Source organism: Populus trichocarpa, chromosome 3 (genome assembly GCF_000002775.5).
Source record: "Populus trichocarpa isolate Nisqually-1 chromosome 3, P.trichocarpa_v4.1, whole genome shotgun sequence".
Taxonomy (NCBI): domain Eukaryota; kingdom Viridiplantae; phylum Streptophyta; class Magnoliopsida; order Malpighiales; family Salicaceae; genus Populus; species Populus trichocarpa.
This window is the reverse complement of record NC_037287.2, coordinates 3,699,443-3,713,732: the sequence shown is the minus strand read 5'-3', so window position 1 is coordinate 3,713,732 and position 14,290 is coordinate 3,699,443. Positions and strand designations below refer to the sequence as shown.

Genomic DNA, 14,290 nt, shown 5'->3' with positions numbered 1-14,290 from the left:
CACTCTCTTTTTAGTCTTACTATCATGCTGCATTCTCCTTTCCCTACTCCATGTACATCATGATTATTAGAATTAGAGCCATCCTTATGTTTTTCAATCTTCCCAAGCTTGTCACTCATGTATCCTAACACCATTTGCACATTTGCCAACATCTGTGTTATATGCCTTTAATCTAATGATTTACATCACCCTTATGAGGGGTTAGTGGGTGTTCTAATTTGATATGTTTGTACCTGTAAAAATTGGTTAATGGTGATAAAATATCCCCACACCTCTCGTGTTTCGCTCAAATATCAGTTGTTCACTCTAATACGTTTGCCACACCTTTTCTCTCTCGTTTCACCTTCTTATGGCTCTTACATAACACCAAACAGAACCACTTAGCAACGTAATTCAAATGAATAAATATGACTCCAAAAGCAAGCAAATTATGAAAAAAAGAAAAAATAAAACTATGATTACAGTTTCGCAAGTAGAAATCGAATCTATATGAAATATAGACAACTTAAAGACATGAACAAAAAAAATATACACGAAATATATGAAAATAATGTAAATAGCACCCAAATATGATGATAGTGCAAAACATGATGTAAATAGCACTAATAGATATGAAATCAATAGAAACAAAACAAAGTTTAAAAGCTGACACAAAATAGACCCGTTATGACAAGCATGAACTCGAATCTGGACCTCAAAACAAACGATGTCCAAATGACCTCAAAATTAGTATATAGTGCAATTAAGAACCCGGTAAATAGAATATCAAGTTTACTTTAATTCCAAGTCATTTTAATATATAGATGCAAAACTAACAAGAAATAGCCCCTTTAATACCCAAATTCAGAACCTAAAGCAAACGATGTCTAAATGAGTCCAAATTTAATATATAGTGCGATGAGACTCCAATAACTAGAATATCAAGTTTAAGCTAATTACAAGTTGATTTGATCCAATTTCCCCTTGTTTTGTTTTTTGCAGCTAAATCTGAAACTGATCTTTTGAACGACTTTTTTTTTTAAACTTTTATGCTACTAATATGTAGAGAGACAGTAAAAAATTAAAATAATACTTTTTTTTTATACCAAGAAGATGCCACTACTGAATTAAAGAGAAAAAGATTGGAACAAATAGTTTGACGCGGAACAAAAGAAAAAACAAAATTAATAGAAGGATATAACCTAATTAATGGAGCCAAACTCTGATACCAAATGATACAAACCCCATGATCATGCAGTTATGTAACCCAAACCCAAACAATACAACTCCTAGAAAGCCAAAAATTTAGGTTTGGAAGCGTGACACAAAGATTACCTTGAACCTATGCACCAACAATATTGGAATATGAAACCCCCACCAAACGAATAACACTTAGCAAACGAAAAGTATAAGATGACGCCATAAAAACAATTGCTTTTTGATAAGTTGATTTAGTTTGTTAGAGAAACATATTAGGAGAATACTCTCAAACACACACATATTTCATTCATCAAAGTCTGGAACCCTTACACTCCCTTTCAGAAGGGTATTTATAGTGTCAAAGACCTAAAACTTAATGGTCTGAATATAAAACCATAAATACAATAAATTAAGTTTTATAACAATTAAAATAACAAATCCCAAAACTCAATGCAAGCATGTGGCCAAGAGTATCCTTGAAAAAGAAGGCTATCAACTTTGTGTTTGGCTTAATAAAGACTCCAAAACTCAAGAAAATCTAGTGTTTGTTGCATCCATCTTTTTTATTCTAAATTTTATTTAAATCCCATTACCATATCCTTCTATGATTACATTAATTAAAGTACGTTCATCCTTCTTTGAAATCTAAACACTTACCTTCGCCCAAATATCTTGAATTAGCCCGATCAATCCCTCTTTAATCTTCTTGGCCCTTGACCTTGTTATTGGCCCAATTGTTAATTTCAGAGGATCATGTTGTAATGTTTGTTAATTCTCACCATCCTTTGTGCTAGCAGGCTAGTCCATATCACAATATTTATTATTTTTATTTCTAAAATATCTTTGTAAAAACTCTCAATTTCAAAATTTTCAAACTGAGATGTATAAGGATAAAAAATGATTATTATTATAGTTTCAAAACCCAACTCAGGGGTTGATTTAGAGCAAGGCCTGGGTCACGGGTCGGGAGGATCAACTCGATTTGATCTTAGTCAATATAAGAATAAAAGTCATTATTATCATAGTTTTAAAGCCTGACTTGTGGGTCGACCCGAGGTTAGACCTAGGTCAATATAATGATAAAAGTGGTTATTATCATAGTTTAAAAACCCAACTCAGGGGTTGATTCAAGGCAAGACTTAGGTTACAGGCTAGGAGGGTTAACCCAAGTTGACCAGGTCAATGTAAGGATAAAAAATGGTTATTATCATAACTCTTCTCAGGGGTCAATTAGGGGTAATGCCTAGATTAAGGTCGGGAGGGTCAACCCAGGTTGATCTAAGTCAATGTATGGATAAAAATAATTATTATCATACTTTTAAAACTCAACTCGAGAGTGAACCTAAGGTAAGGCTCAGGTCACGGGTTAGGAGGATCTACCCCGATTTACAAAAAAAAAAAGAAAAAGAATTCAAGGCGGACTTGTTTTGACCATTTTTTTTTAAAGTCAACGTGTTTTTGACCCATGTTTTATCCCAAGTTGAATGGGTCACAAGTCAACCTGGTTTTTGACTAAGTTAGATCGGATCAATCTTTCCTCTAGATTTTTCTTAAACTCGGATCGGTCTAGGCCCTAGGTCAATCCGTTGGTCCAATTTTGGTTTTATAACTAGGATTATTATAAAATTATTAATTTCAAAACTCAATATAAACTAAAGTAAAAAAATCTATATTTTTTTTAAATGTGTAAGTTTGACAGTAATACATATTATGGGTAAAATAAACTTTTAATATTTTATTTTTTCTTGTCCACCATAACCAGACAAAATATAAAGACAATCACTATTTTTTGTACACCACTATCAAACACAATTCTGTCTTCGTCTCCTTTTTAATCATGTCTCTTTTATCCCCACAATCTATGTCTCTTTTGTTCCAGGATAGTAACCAAACACTACCAAATGGATCCTTTAGTAATTCTTGTTAGTTCTGATCATTCCTTCTCCTTAAAAGGATTCAACCTTAAATCATCACCTATATCAAATAGACAAAGATCATAAACATTAAAAAATAGCACTAAAACCATACTCACCTTGAAGATCCACTTTTTATGCATTATCATTGATTCATTCAAGAACTTGGAATGGACCGTCTCCTCTATTCTGCAACTTAGATCTCCTATGGGCTAGAAATCTTTCCTTTCTTATATGTATCAAAATACAATCACCTAGTTTAAAAATAAAATGCCTACAACCTTAGCTTTAGATATGAATTGTTCATTATTTTTCTGTATATGTTGTCAAACACTCTCATGTAGTGACTTTACCACTTGTGCTTTCCTACTTCCATCAAGACTAACTCTTTTATCAATATGTAAAGGAATCAAATAAAAAGGGGTTAGATGATTTAAATAAAAAACAATCTTAAATGATGAAGGATCAGTAGTAGAATGTGTACTCTTATTATATACAAATTCAATAAACGACAAACAATCCTTTGAATTTTCAAATTCTTTAGAATGAAAGTATGTAATAGAGTAGTTAAAGTTCTATTTACTATTTTTATTTGACCATTCATTTATGGATGACAAGTAATCAAAATCTTCTTTAGAATAAAGTTTTTGAATGAACCTTCACACACAAGCAATTCACGTATAGAACTATCAATCACATAAAGTGTATTCTCTTTAAACAAATAACTATTAAGTCTATAGAGTCTACAATAGGCTAACTTTTCATAAGCATTATATATATATATATATTAGCAAAATCATTATAATTGATATACAAGTTTTTCACATACTTAAATCCTAAATCCTAATAATTTCGCATTTAAAGAAGAAAGAAGATCATACCTTTTAAATAGTGCATCAACCACTATATTATCCTTACCTTATTTTTACTTAATCACACATGGAAAGGTCTTAATAAATTATACTCACTTGGCATGCCTCCTATTCAACTTACCTTGTCCTTTCAAATGTTTCAACAATTTATGATTCGTATGGAAAACGAACTCTTTTGACCATAAATAATGATGACAAGTCTCTAAAGTCTTCACTAATACATAAAGCTCCTTGTCATAAGTTGAGTAATTCAATTTTTCTTCATTCATGTTTTGTACCTTATTCTTAGTCTTTTATTATGTTTTATAGCTTATAATAACCTATTTAACTTGTTTTATGCTTAAGTGTTATGGAAACATAAAGTGTAAAAATAAACTAAATGAAGCATTTTTAGCACAATCTTAAATAAAGGACTAGAAAGAGCATATCAGGACAAGTCATTAGAGCTAATAAGTACAAATTATAAAATCATAATTGCATTAGAAATCCAACTTGAATAAAGAATCCTAGTGGGATATGGATTGGTCAGAGCAAATTTTCCAGACCAGATCTTTGTATACTATTTGGACCATATCTAAAGTTATAAATGTAATTTTATTTCCCTTCAAGTTGAGCTGAAAACTGAACATCTCAAACTTTTTATACATATATGTAGGCCTAGTAAATCATTTAGATGAGAGAGAATGACATCTTGAAGTTAGGCTTAAAATTTGTCAGCACATTAGCACAAGTCTAACCTAATCTTTTCATGTTGGGATGATGACATGGAAGCTAATTAATAATGTGGGAATGGTCCTACATGACCAAGAAATCTTTATAGAAGGTCAAAGTCAATGTACAAGCCATTAAAATCATATTAATAAAAGGAAATCTAAAAGTAGTTTAACTAGGAATTAGTCGTTAACTAGGAAACTTCCTCATCTCCTCACACACACATAACATACCTTAACCCTAAAAGAAAAGGAAGAGGACATTCATAATATAACAGAAAAGAGGGAGAGGGATTTTATGGTTATAAAAAATTATATTTCTTTTTTCTTGTTCAAAGTTATGTTAATCATGAATTTCATGCAAACTTAGTTTTCAATTTTAAAGGGTTAGTACTCTTGGGTCTTAAATTATCATAAGGATTTGGGCTTAAAACTATTCCATATCTGATTGTAATACATAAATATTTTGTGTTTTTCTATGATTAAATTTAATGATTGATGACCTAAATTTGGTATGATAGGCAAAATATGTTTTTATTTTTATTTTAAATCTATTGTTAATGATCAGTTTATGGTGGATTCATAACTAATTAACTTAAATAGTAAAGGTATCTAATTTTCAAACTCATTTTTTATTATTTGTTACTTGGAAAGAATAAGTCTTGATTAAATTAACTCCTCATGTGTATTTAGTTATCATGAATCAATTGCACCTATCTAGATCTTAATATCGTAATGTAATTAAATCTTCCATGTCTAATGAAGGTTATTGTGTGATTAGAGTTAATAAATGCACGAATACTAAGTTAACTAAAAAGTAAGGATGGGTAGAAAAATGTTTTTCACGATTGATTTATTTATGATCACAAATCAAATTAGAAAATATATCCAATTCAATTATTGGTGTTTAATTATTCTTGAGGAACATTTTCTTAAAGTTAACGTTAAAACGTTTTTCTCTTTACAGTTTATATTCTATCGAATTTGTCTTTTTATTTTAGAATTGATTTTCTCAGTGTTTTAAATCGCTTTTAGTTAGTTTAGATCATAAAAAATCCCTCTTTTAATTATTTATCGTTTAAATTTCATATTAGTTGATTTTGTTAGATTAACATATTTCATGTATTTTTCACTTGATTTGTTTTAATCTAAACTTAAATAACTTGTCTTGATTGAGTAACTAAGTTATAGTATTTGTATCTTTATGGTACGATACCCTAACTTTCTATTCTATAAATCATTTATTTTAAGAGTTTAAATTTGCACAAAGTCAACACTCGCACACTAAAATAAGTAATTGGTTTCTTCTCAAAATAGCTCCAATACATATTCATGAGGCATCACACTCAATCTCAAAAGTTTCAGTAAAGTCAGGTAATACTAATAAATGTGCTAAATATAACCTTTCTTTAAGAAGATTAAATGCATGCTCTTGGTCACTACCCCATTAAAACCTAACAAACTTTTCAACAATCTCAATGAGTGGTGCAACTAGTAAACTTAATTCCTTAACAAATATCCTATATAAAATAGTCAAACCATGAAAACTTCTTACCTGAATAATTGATTTAGATGTGGGTTATTCTTGGATAGCTTTTACCTTTTCATCATCCATCTATATACCTTTTACACTAATAACATAACCAAGAAAAAGTAACTTTTCCAAAGTAAAAAGTATATTTTTTCATATTAGCATATAATGTTTCTTTTCTCAAAACATTAAGCACACATCATAAATACTCAACATGGGCCTAAACTTTTGCTATAAACTAAGATATCATCAAAATAAACAACAATAAACATGCCTATATATGTATGCAAAACATGATTTAACAATCTTATAAAAGTGCTAGGTGCATTAGTAAGATCAAACGACGTAACTAACCATTCATACAATTCATATTTAGTATTCAAAGTAGTTTTTCATTCATCACCTTCTTTCATTTTAATTTGATGATATCCACTTTTCAAATCAATCTTAGTAAAAACACAAGAACCATGCAATTTATATAGCATATAATCTAACCTGGAAATGAGATGTTTATAATTTACCATAATGTTCTTGATAGCTTAGTAATCAACACACATCCTCTAAAATCCATTTTGTTTAGCACTAATAACACCAGAATAACACATGAACTCATGCTTTCTTTTATGTGCCTCTTGGACATTAGCTTTTTAACTTGCATTTGAAGCTCCTTTGTCTCATTGTGATTACTTCTATAGACTCGATGATTAGGAATCACATATTTGAGCATGAGATCAATTTGATGTTTGATTTCTTTTATTGGTGGCAAACCATTAAGCACATTTTTAGAAAACACATTTTTTAATTCTTGTAATAGAGAAACATCAATACTAGGAATAAAAGGATCAAGTTTGTTAGTATTAAAATATGCCTATAAATATAAAAGTACAAATATAGATTGATTAGTATAAAAAAACATTATTAATCTCATTTTTTTTTTGCATAAAAACTCATTTGTTTCTTTGTTTCTTCCTCAATACTCTCATTTCTCTTCTCTCTCTTTTTTTTTCCTTAATTTTTCTCTTTATTCTCGACCAACTCTCTAATTTTTCTCTCTCGGCTGAATCTGACTTTTCTCTCAACTCATTGCTCACGATCAAATCTTGATTTTAACTCATTTTAGCCTCACTTTTCCTTTTCAATTTCAACTGGTCCTTGTAAACTTATTTAAGTGATAATGATACAATAGTGATGAATTTTCCATATTTTACAAAAGAACACCTATTTCTAAACCCATCATATACAACCTTACTATCAAACTGACATGACCTCACCAATAATAAATGACATGCATGTATGGAAACAATATCACACAAAACTTTATCACTATATCTTCCAGTAAAAATGAGATAAAAAATTATTTATTAACCTTCACTTCCCCAACATTAATTCAAACACTAAAGTCTATAAGGTTTATGATACTTTGTAGTATTCAAATTCAACTTCTAACAAGTATAGTACATGCTACATTAACACAACCCCCACTATCTATAATCATATTACACAACTTATTACTGATGTGGCATCTCATATTAAGGATATTACTCATTTATTACTTTAAATCATCCCTTTTTATCTGAATATTCAATGCTCACCTAATCATAAAATATTCACCCTTAACTAGATACTCTACATCACCATCATTCACAATATCCTATCATCATTGTTGTCACTTTCGGATTAAATCTCCCCATGATCATGTAAAATCATAACTCTCTTATTTTACTATTAAAAAGCTATGTGATCTATTCTCACACATAAGCAATAGCTAATATTATTGTTACAAGGTGTTTCGAGTATCATATTTACCTCTTATATTTATGGAGACTTCTTTCTTTCACTTAGGTGGTCTAGTTTTAGCTCCCACAATCGGCTTGTTTTGGGCAGCCCTCTCTTTCCTATAATTCAGTCTCCATGTTAAAAAGGAACCCCAATTCTGAAATTGTCATGTACTACTCGTCCTCTTAAGTTGTTGTTCCATCTTTATAGCTATATACACCATGTTTTTTAACTTTATATAGTGGTGCAACTCTACCACATTCGCTATCTCACTATTCAAACCATTAAAAACATAGCTATAGTAGTTTCTTGGTAAAATCATATTATTCTATATGTTTATGACCTTATTCTTAGTCTTTTATTCATGTTTTATATCTTATAATAGTTTACTTAACTTATTTTCTGCTTAATAATGTTATGGAGACACAAAGTATAAACAAGAGTTCAATAAAGCTTTTTTTAGCACAATTTCAAGTAAAGGACTAGAAAGAACACATTGGGAAAAATCATTGGAGCTAAGAAGTGAAAATACTAATTTCATTAAGAATCCAACTTGAATAAGAAATCCTAGTGGGATTATGATTGGTTAAACCATATATATCATATTAAACATCTTTTTACCATTTAAACTATATCTAGAGCTATAAATGGAATTTTGTTATAATTGAAGTTGGGTTGAAAATTAGACATCTCAAGCTTTCCATTCATATATGGTAAGAGTGCTAACTCATCTAGACAAGAGAGAATGACATCTTGGAAACCAGGCTTAAAATTTGTCAGCAAACTAGCACGAGTCTAGCCCAATCTTTTCATGTTAGGATGATGACATGGCAGCTCATTAATGATATGAAAAGTGATGCGAACCTCGTGATCATGTGGTCATGCAACCCCCAATCAAGATTCAGATCTACTCCTGAAAAGCTGAAAGAGGTCTGATAGGAGTGACATAATGAAAACCTACCCCAAGGCATGATTACTATTGGAATGAAGTCGAATGATGTCATGAAGCCAGTTAATCTTTGATAAGTCAGATTCAGTTCATTCAAGAACTAAAAAATATAAGAATCTCTCTCACATATTAAACTGAAAAGTTTGGAAGTATTATTCTTCAAAGGTACCAAAATTTAGGCTTTACTTGTGTTTAAATAGTTCTGAGAAATTAACCCTAATGGATCTACCTTTGTGGACTAAATTGACTCACTTATAAAAAACTGATCAAAAACCTTTACTAGTAAGCCCAAACTCTAATCCAAACAAGCTTTAGATCTTAGTTGAAAATAAAGTATTAATTAAACCCAAACAAGTCTTGGGTGTAGCTAACAAAATAAAAATAAAGCTCATAAGTCTAAGTCTTTTTTTGCTATGAGAAGTTAAGAAGAAAATAAAACATTGTTGCCCAATAATCCTAGGAACTAAAGGAGAAGTTGTTGCCCCTTTGATTTTCAAGTTAGAATAGGATTCTGATCTCAGCCTTGTATTTATCCTTTTTTTGAAAGGAAAAGGATGTTGCTTTTAATGCTCTTATTTACTGCCATATGTGTTTCCTAAGTCAGCTTGGATTCTTTTGTTTCCTTTACTATGTTTTCTCCTCACTAGACAAGGAAAAAAAATAAACCCTAATATTTAAAGGAAATAATTAATGTTCCCACACATAATAGGAAATTCAAAACTAGTTAGGAATCCATAAAACACATGGAAACATCACAAAACAAGGCTAGTCGGAATTGATACAATATTAGCAGCCTTGTTGTCGAAACTTTATGGTCCAAATAAGGGTGGATTGGGTCCCACTTGCATATGGATTAAATGTATTAAGGCCTCGTCTTTATGCTATAAAGGATCCCAAAGTCCAGCCTCGGCCAAAACTTGCACAATTAGTCCATTCAATACACATTTGGACTTTGTGATCGGCTCATTTGGAACGTGTAATGGGTCTTTGGTGTTTGTGAGCTGATTCACATCAGAAAGGGTCTTATATGATCAAGAAACCTCTCTGCAAGGTCAAAGTTGATACACAAGTCATTAGAATCATATTACTGTAAAGAAACTTTAAGGTAGTCAGATTAGAAATTAATTATTAACTATGAAACTTCATCACTACCTTAATTTTATATTTTACCAATCTTAACCTCTAACAAAGGGATCATGTTTAGAACATAGGAGAAGAGAAGGAGAGGAATTCTATGATTATAATTTTTTTATCGTTTTCTTTTTTTGAATTTATGACATGCTTAGTTTTCAATTTAAGAGGTTAGTACTCATGGATTTTAAATTATCATGAGGATTTGTTCTTAAAATTATTCTATATTTGATTGTGATACATGAATGTCTTGTGTTTTTCTATGATTAAATTTGATGATTGATAATTTAAATTCTATATGATACGCAACATATATTTTTGTTTTAAATTTATTACTAATTGATTAGTTTATTGCATATGCATGACTATTTAAATTAAGTAGCAGGAATATCTAATTTTCAAACCCATGTTTGATTATTTTTTACTAAGAAACATAAGTCTTGATTAAATTAACTCCTTATACATGTTTAATTATCATAATTCAATTGCATCTATCTTGATATGCTTAAATGCTTAATGAAGGTTATTATGTTATTATGATTAATTAATGCATAGATGCTAGATTAAATAAAAAGTAAGGATTGGTAGAAAAACTTGTTGTTTTTCATGGCTGATTTATTTATTATCACAAATCAAAATAGAAAACATATTTAAATTCAATAATTGATATTTAATTGTTCTTGAGGAATACTTCTTATACAAAAAAAAAAATTCTTTATATTTTTTTTACATTCTGCCGATTTACCTCTTATTTTTCAAAATTGATTTATTTTGTTTTCTTAGCTTTCCAAGTTTTTTTAGTTAATTTTGATAGTAAACAAAACCCTAATTTTATTTACTTTCATTCATGTGTGCTTGAATTTAAAATTTGCATCTTTAGTTGGTTTATTTTAATCTAAACTTAATAGCTTGTCTTGATTAAGTAATTAAGTTATAATACTTGTATCTTTATAGGACAATACCTTTATTTTTTATATTACAAATCATTTATTTAAGGATTTAAATTTGCATAACTTTAACACTCGTCAAACTTTTAGCATCGTTGTCAGGGATACTAATCCTTATTTATTTGAATCAAGCTTGTGCTTTTGTTTAGTTTAGCTTGCTCGATACTTTAGCATATATAAGAATGCCTTTTGGTTTATGCAATGTACCTAGTACTTTTTAAAGATGCTTGACGAGTATATTTTCAGACTATGTAGGAGGAATCACAAAGGTTTTTATGAATGATTTTATTGTTTATGGTACTTTTGATGCACACCATGAAAATTTAACTTTTATTTTTAAAAGATGAATGGAAACTAACCTTGAATTATAAAAAGTATCATTTTATGGTTGAACAATGGATAGTTTTAGAGCATGTAGTTTCTACTAGAGGTTTGAAAGTTGATAAAGCTAAGATATATATTATTGTATCCTTGTCTTATCCCTCAAATGTGCAAGAAGTTCATTCTTTTCTAGAACATGTAGGTTTCTATCGAAGATTTATCAATGACTTTTTGAAAATAGCATTGTCCTTGTGTAAATTATTGGCAAAGGATGAAAATTTCATGTTTAGTTTAGGAAAAAAGTTGTTCTCTTTCATTCATGTTTAAAGCTCTTTCTTTGTTTTAATGATGGTATCGTAACGAGGATTAATTTGATTGAACCTTAGACATGGACATAAAGTCAAGTCACAGACAATAAATGAATGTGTATATTAGGAGGCAACTCAATATACAAAAACAATTAAAAAAAATAGATTTGCTTTCATCTTTTATTTCCTCTTTTACCTTTATTTTCTTTTTTGTTTTTTTGTGTGATGATGCTTGTTTTACCTAGTTTAGCTAAATTTGTTCATGTTTGGGTGTTTTTCCTTTGCATGTGCAATTTGGGTATGAATACTTGTTTTTAATATAAAAAAAATGTTATGTTGGATTTTTGTTTCAAACCTTTAGTATATGTTTTTACTTTTTATGAGCTTTGGAAATTTGAACATTATTATTTGATGAATATTATTCATTCAAAAGTAATCTATTTTCAGAACTTATTTAATATCCTGTAGATGTTACAATTATATTACATGTGTGTGTGAACCATAAAATATACTATAGTGATAGAAGAAATAGAAAAAAAAAATATTCCCTTTATAATTTATTTTAATGAGAATATACTATAGGAATTTAAAATTAAAAGAAGCTAAATATTGATATTTTCATAATAATAAATTTGAATGCTTCGATGATTATACTCAAAAGTCAATCTACACCCAATTCAAAAATATCTCATATATATGTGTGCGCATGCTGAAAGTAATTTTTTTAATTTAATATAATATATATGTATTTCAATATTAATAAAGTACATATATTGATAACAATAAGAAAGATATAAATATATTAGAAACCTATTGTCGTCCATAGATGCAACTCCCTTCTACCTGTTAAGTAGCTCCTCTATCATCTGCAATGCAACCCTTTCCTCGTCATCTGGACCATCATCACTACCACCTTCTTGGCCTGCCATATCTGATGTATCTGAGATGAGAATCTTTTGTTCCGGGGCTTGCCGTCCATCCTTCTTTCCAAGCTCTACAGTCATAATCCAATTTGAAACCGAACGTGGACCGGCACGCTTTTGCCAGACTCCAATGTGGCAATTCTCGGCGTCAAGCCTTAGACAAGTTAGGGAAGGATATGGAGATCTGCAATATTTGCGTAGTTTTGCACTAAGAGCTGACGAGGAGGAGGGAGAGTTCTGACCATTTCTTGTTTGATTTGCAACCACAGGGAAGTTTGTTTTGGCGTTACGGCCACTCATCAAAATCGCTGCTTCATCGTAGGCTCTTGCTGCCTCTTCAGCCGTATCAAATGTTCCAAGCCACACCCTTCTTTTTCTGTGCGCAATAATCAAGAACCCATGAAAGTTTAAGGCTACCAATAAAGAGAAAACAAAAGGACAAAAGAAAACTAAGACTTTGGAGCAAAAAGGCTAGAACATGATAGCAAAGTACTGGGGACGATTTTTATTTTTTTTACCCCAAAACACTTTGAATTTTAGAAATCATTTTCAAACAGGTATGAATGAATAGATAGATAAATAAATATAGGAAATTGAGAAACATAAGAACAAAACCAGTACAGTAAAGGATGACGAATCTCAGACACCCATGAGCCCCAGTGGCGTTGCCTGACACCTCTGAACTTCTTTGATTGTACCATGATGTGAAGAACTGACAGACTTTTATGTCTTTCTGCGTTTTTCCCTTGCCAGTTCAAATCTTACGGATCAAGTATATATACAGTACAAGAGAACGTTATGCTGTGAGCGAGCTAGTAAATTGAATGAGCAATTATTCATTGCTTGGTTTTTGGATCAAGTATAGCTGTATAGGCCATTGGTAGCGTCAACAATCTACCCTAGAATTAAAGGGTCACCCTCTATTTTCCATTAGCAGCTGCTGCATGTGCTGGCCATAATTTGCAACCCCCCACTCTACCTCTAGGCACTTGGAAAACTGGAGGAACAGAAACGACAATTTTCATGTAAATGGAGCGTAGGCGTATACAATAATCATCCAAGAATTTAATTCTACACAGCTATGATTAAATATCAGTTGTGTTGTGGCCCCAAATTGTCAGCTTTCCGATGTCTCGGTGATTGGAAAGGGAGTTGACAGCTGATTTTCCGTGTTATATACTATATGCTAAAGCAAGAATAGGCAACGCTTCAATTATCAATTGCCATGTTACTGCGTCCGAAGCTACAACTGCAAGCACATGCGTGTATAAATATACATTTATGTAAGCATATAGGTGGTGCCAGTAGTAAAAGTTTGGGATCAAAAAGTTTGCTTCCTCTGTGATCTCAGGTTCAAACCCTGTAATTACTCATATGATGACCACTGGAGGCTTACATGGTCGTTAACTTCAGGACTCGTGGGATTAGTCGAGGTGCGCGCAAGATGGCCCGGACACCCACATTAAACTAAAAAAAAAATATACATTTATGTAATGTTGTACAAACAAATTTAAGTGTTAAACCCTATTAACATTGCGAGTCTGATTAATTTTTTTATCATATAAAAAAATATTTAAATATTATTAATAATATTTTTAATCATGTAAAAATTAATTCAATATAATTTTATATCTGATTAATTTAATAAATCTAAAAATTATAATCAATTTTAATGTTTCATAACACATATTTTCTGTAATGTTTTTCAAAGTTGGATTTTTAAACCTAGT

The 14,290-nt window shown here is 30.4% G+C and overlaps 1 protein-coding gene across 1 annotated transcript; it reads right to left on the bottom strand.

Moving 5' to 3' along the window:
* Nucleotides 1–12,304: 12,304 nt before the first annotated feature.
* On the bottom strand, nt 12,305–13,466 carry LOC18096713 (ethylene-responsive transcription factor WIN1). The gene is made up of 2 exons (XM_006385256.3): nt 13,182–13,466; nt 12,305–12,936 (listed from the first exon to the last, which is right to left on the bottom strand). Exons 1-2 carry the CDS (start codon nt 13,259–13,261, stop codon nt 12,477–12,479), a joined length of 540 nt encoding a protein of 179 aa, XP_006385318.1. The 5' UTR covers nt 13,262–13,466; the 3' UTR covers nt 12,305–12,476.
* Between the last annotated feature and the right edge of the window lie 824 nt (nt 13,467–14,290).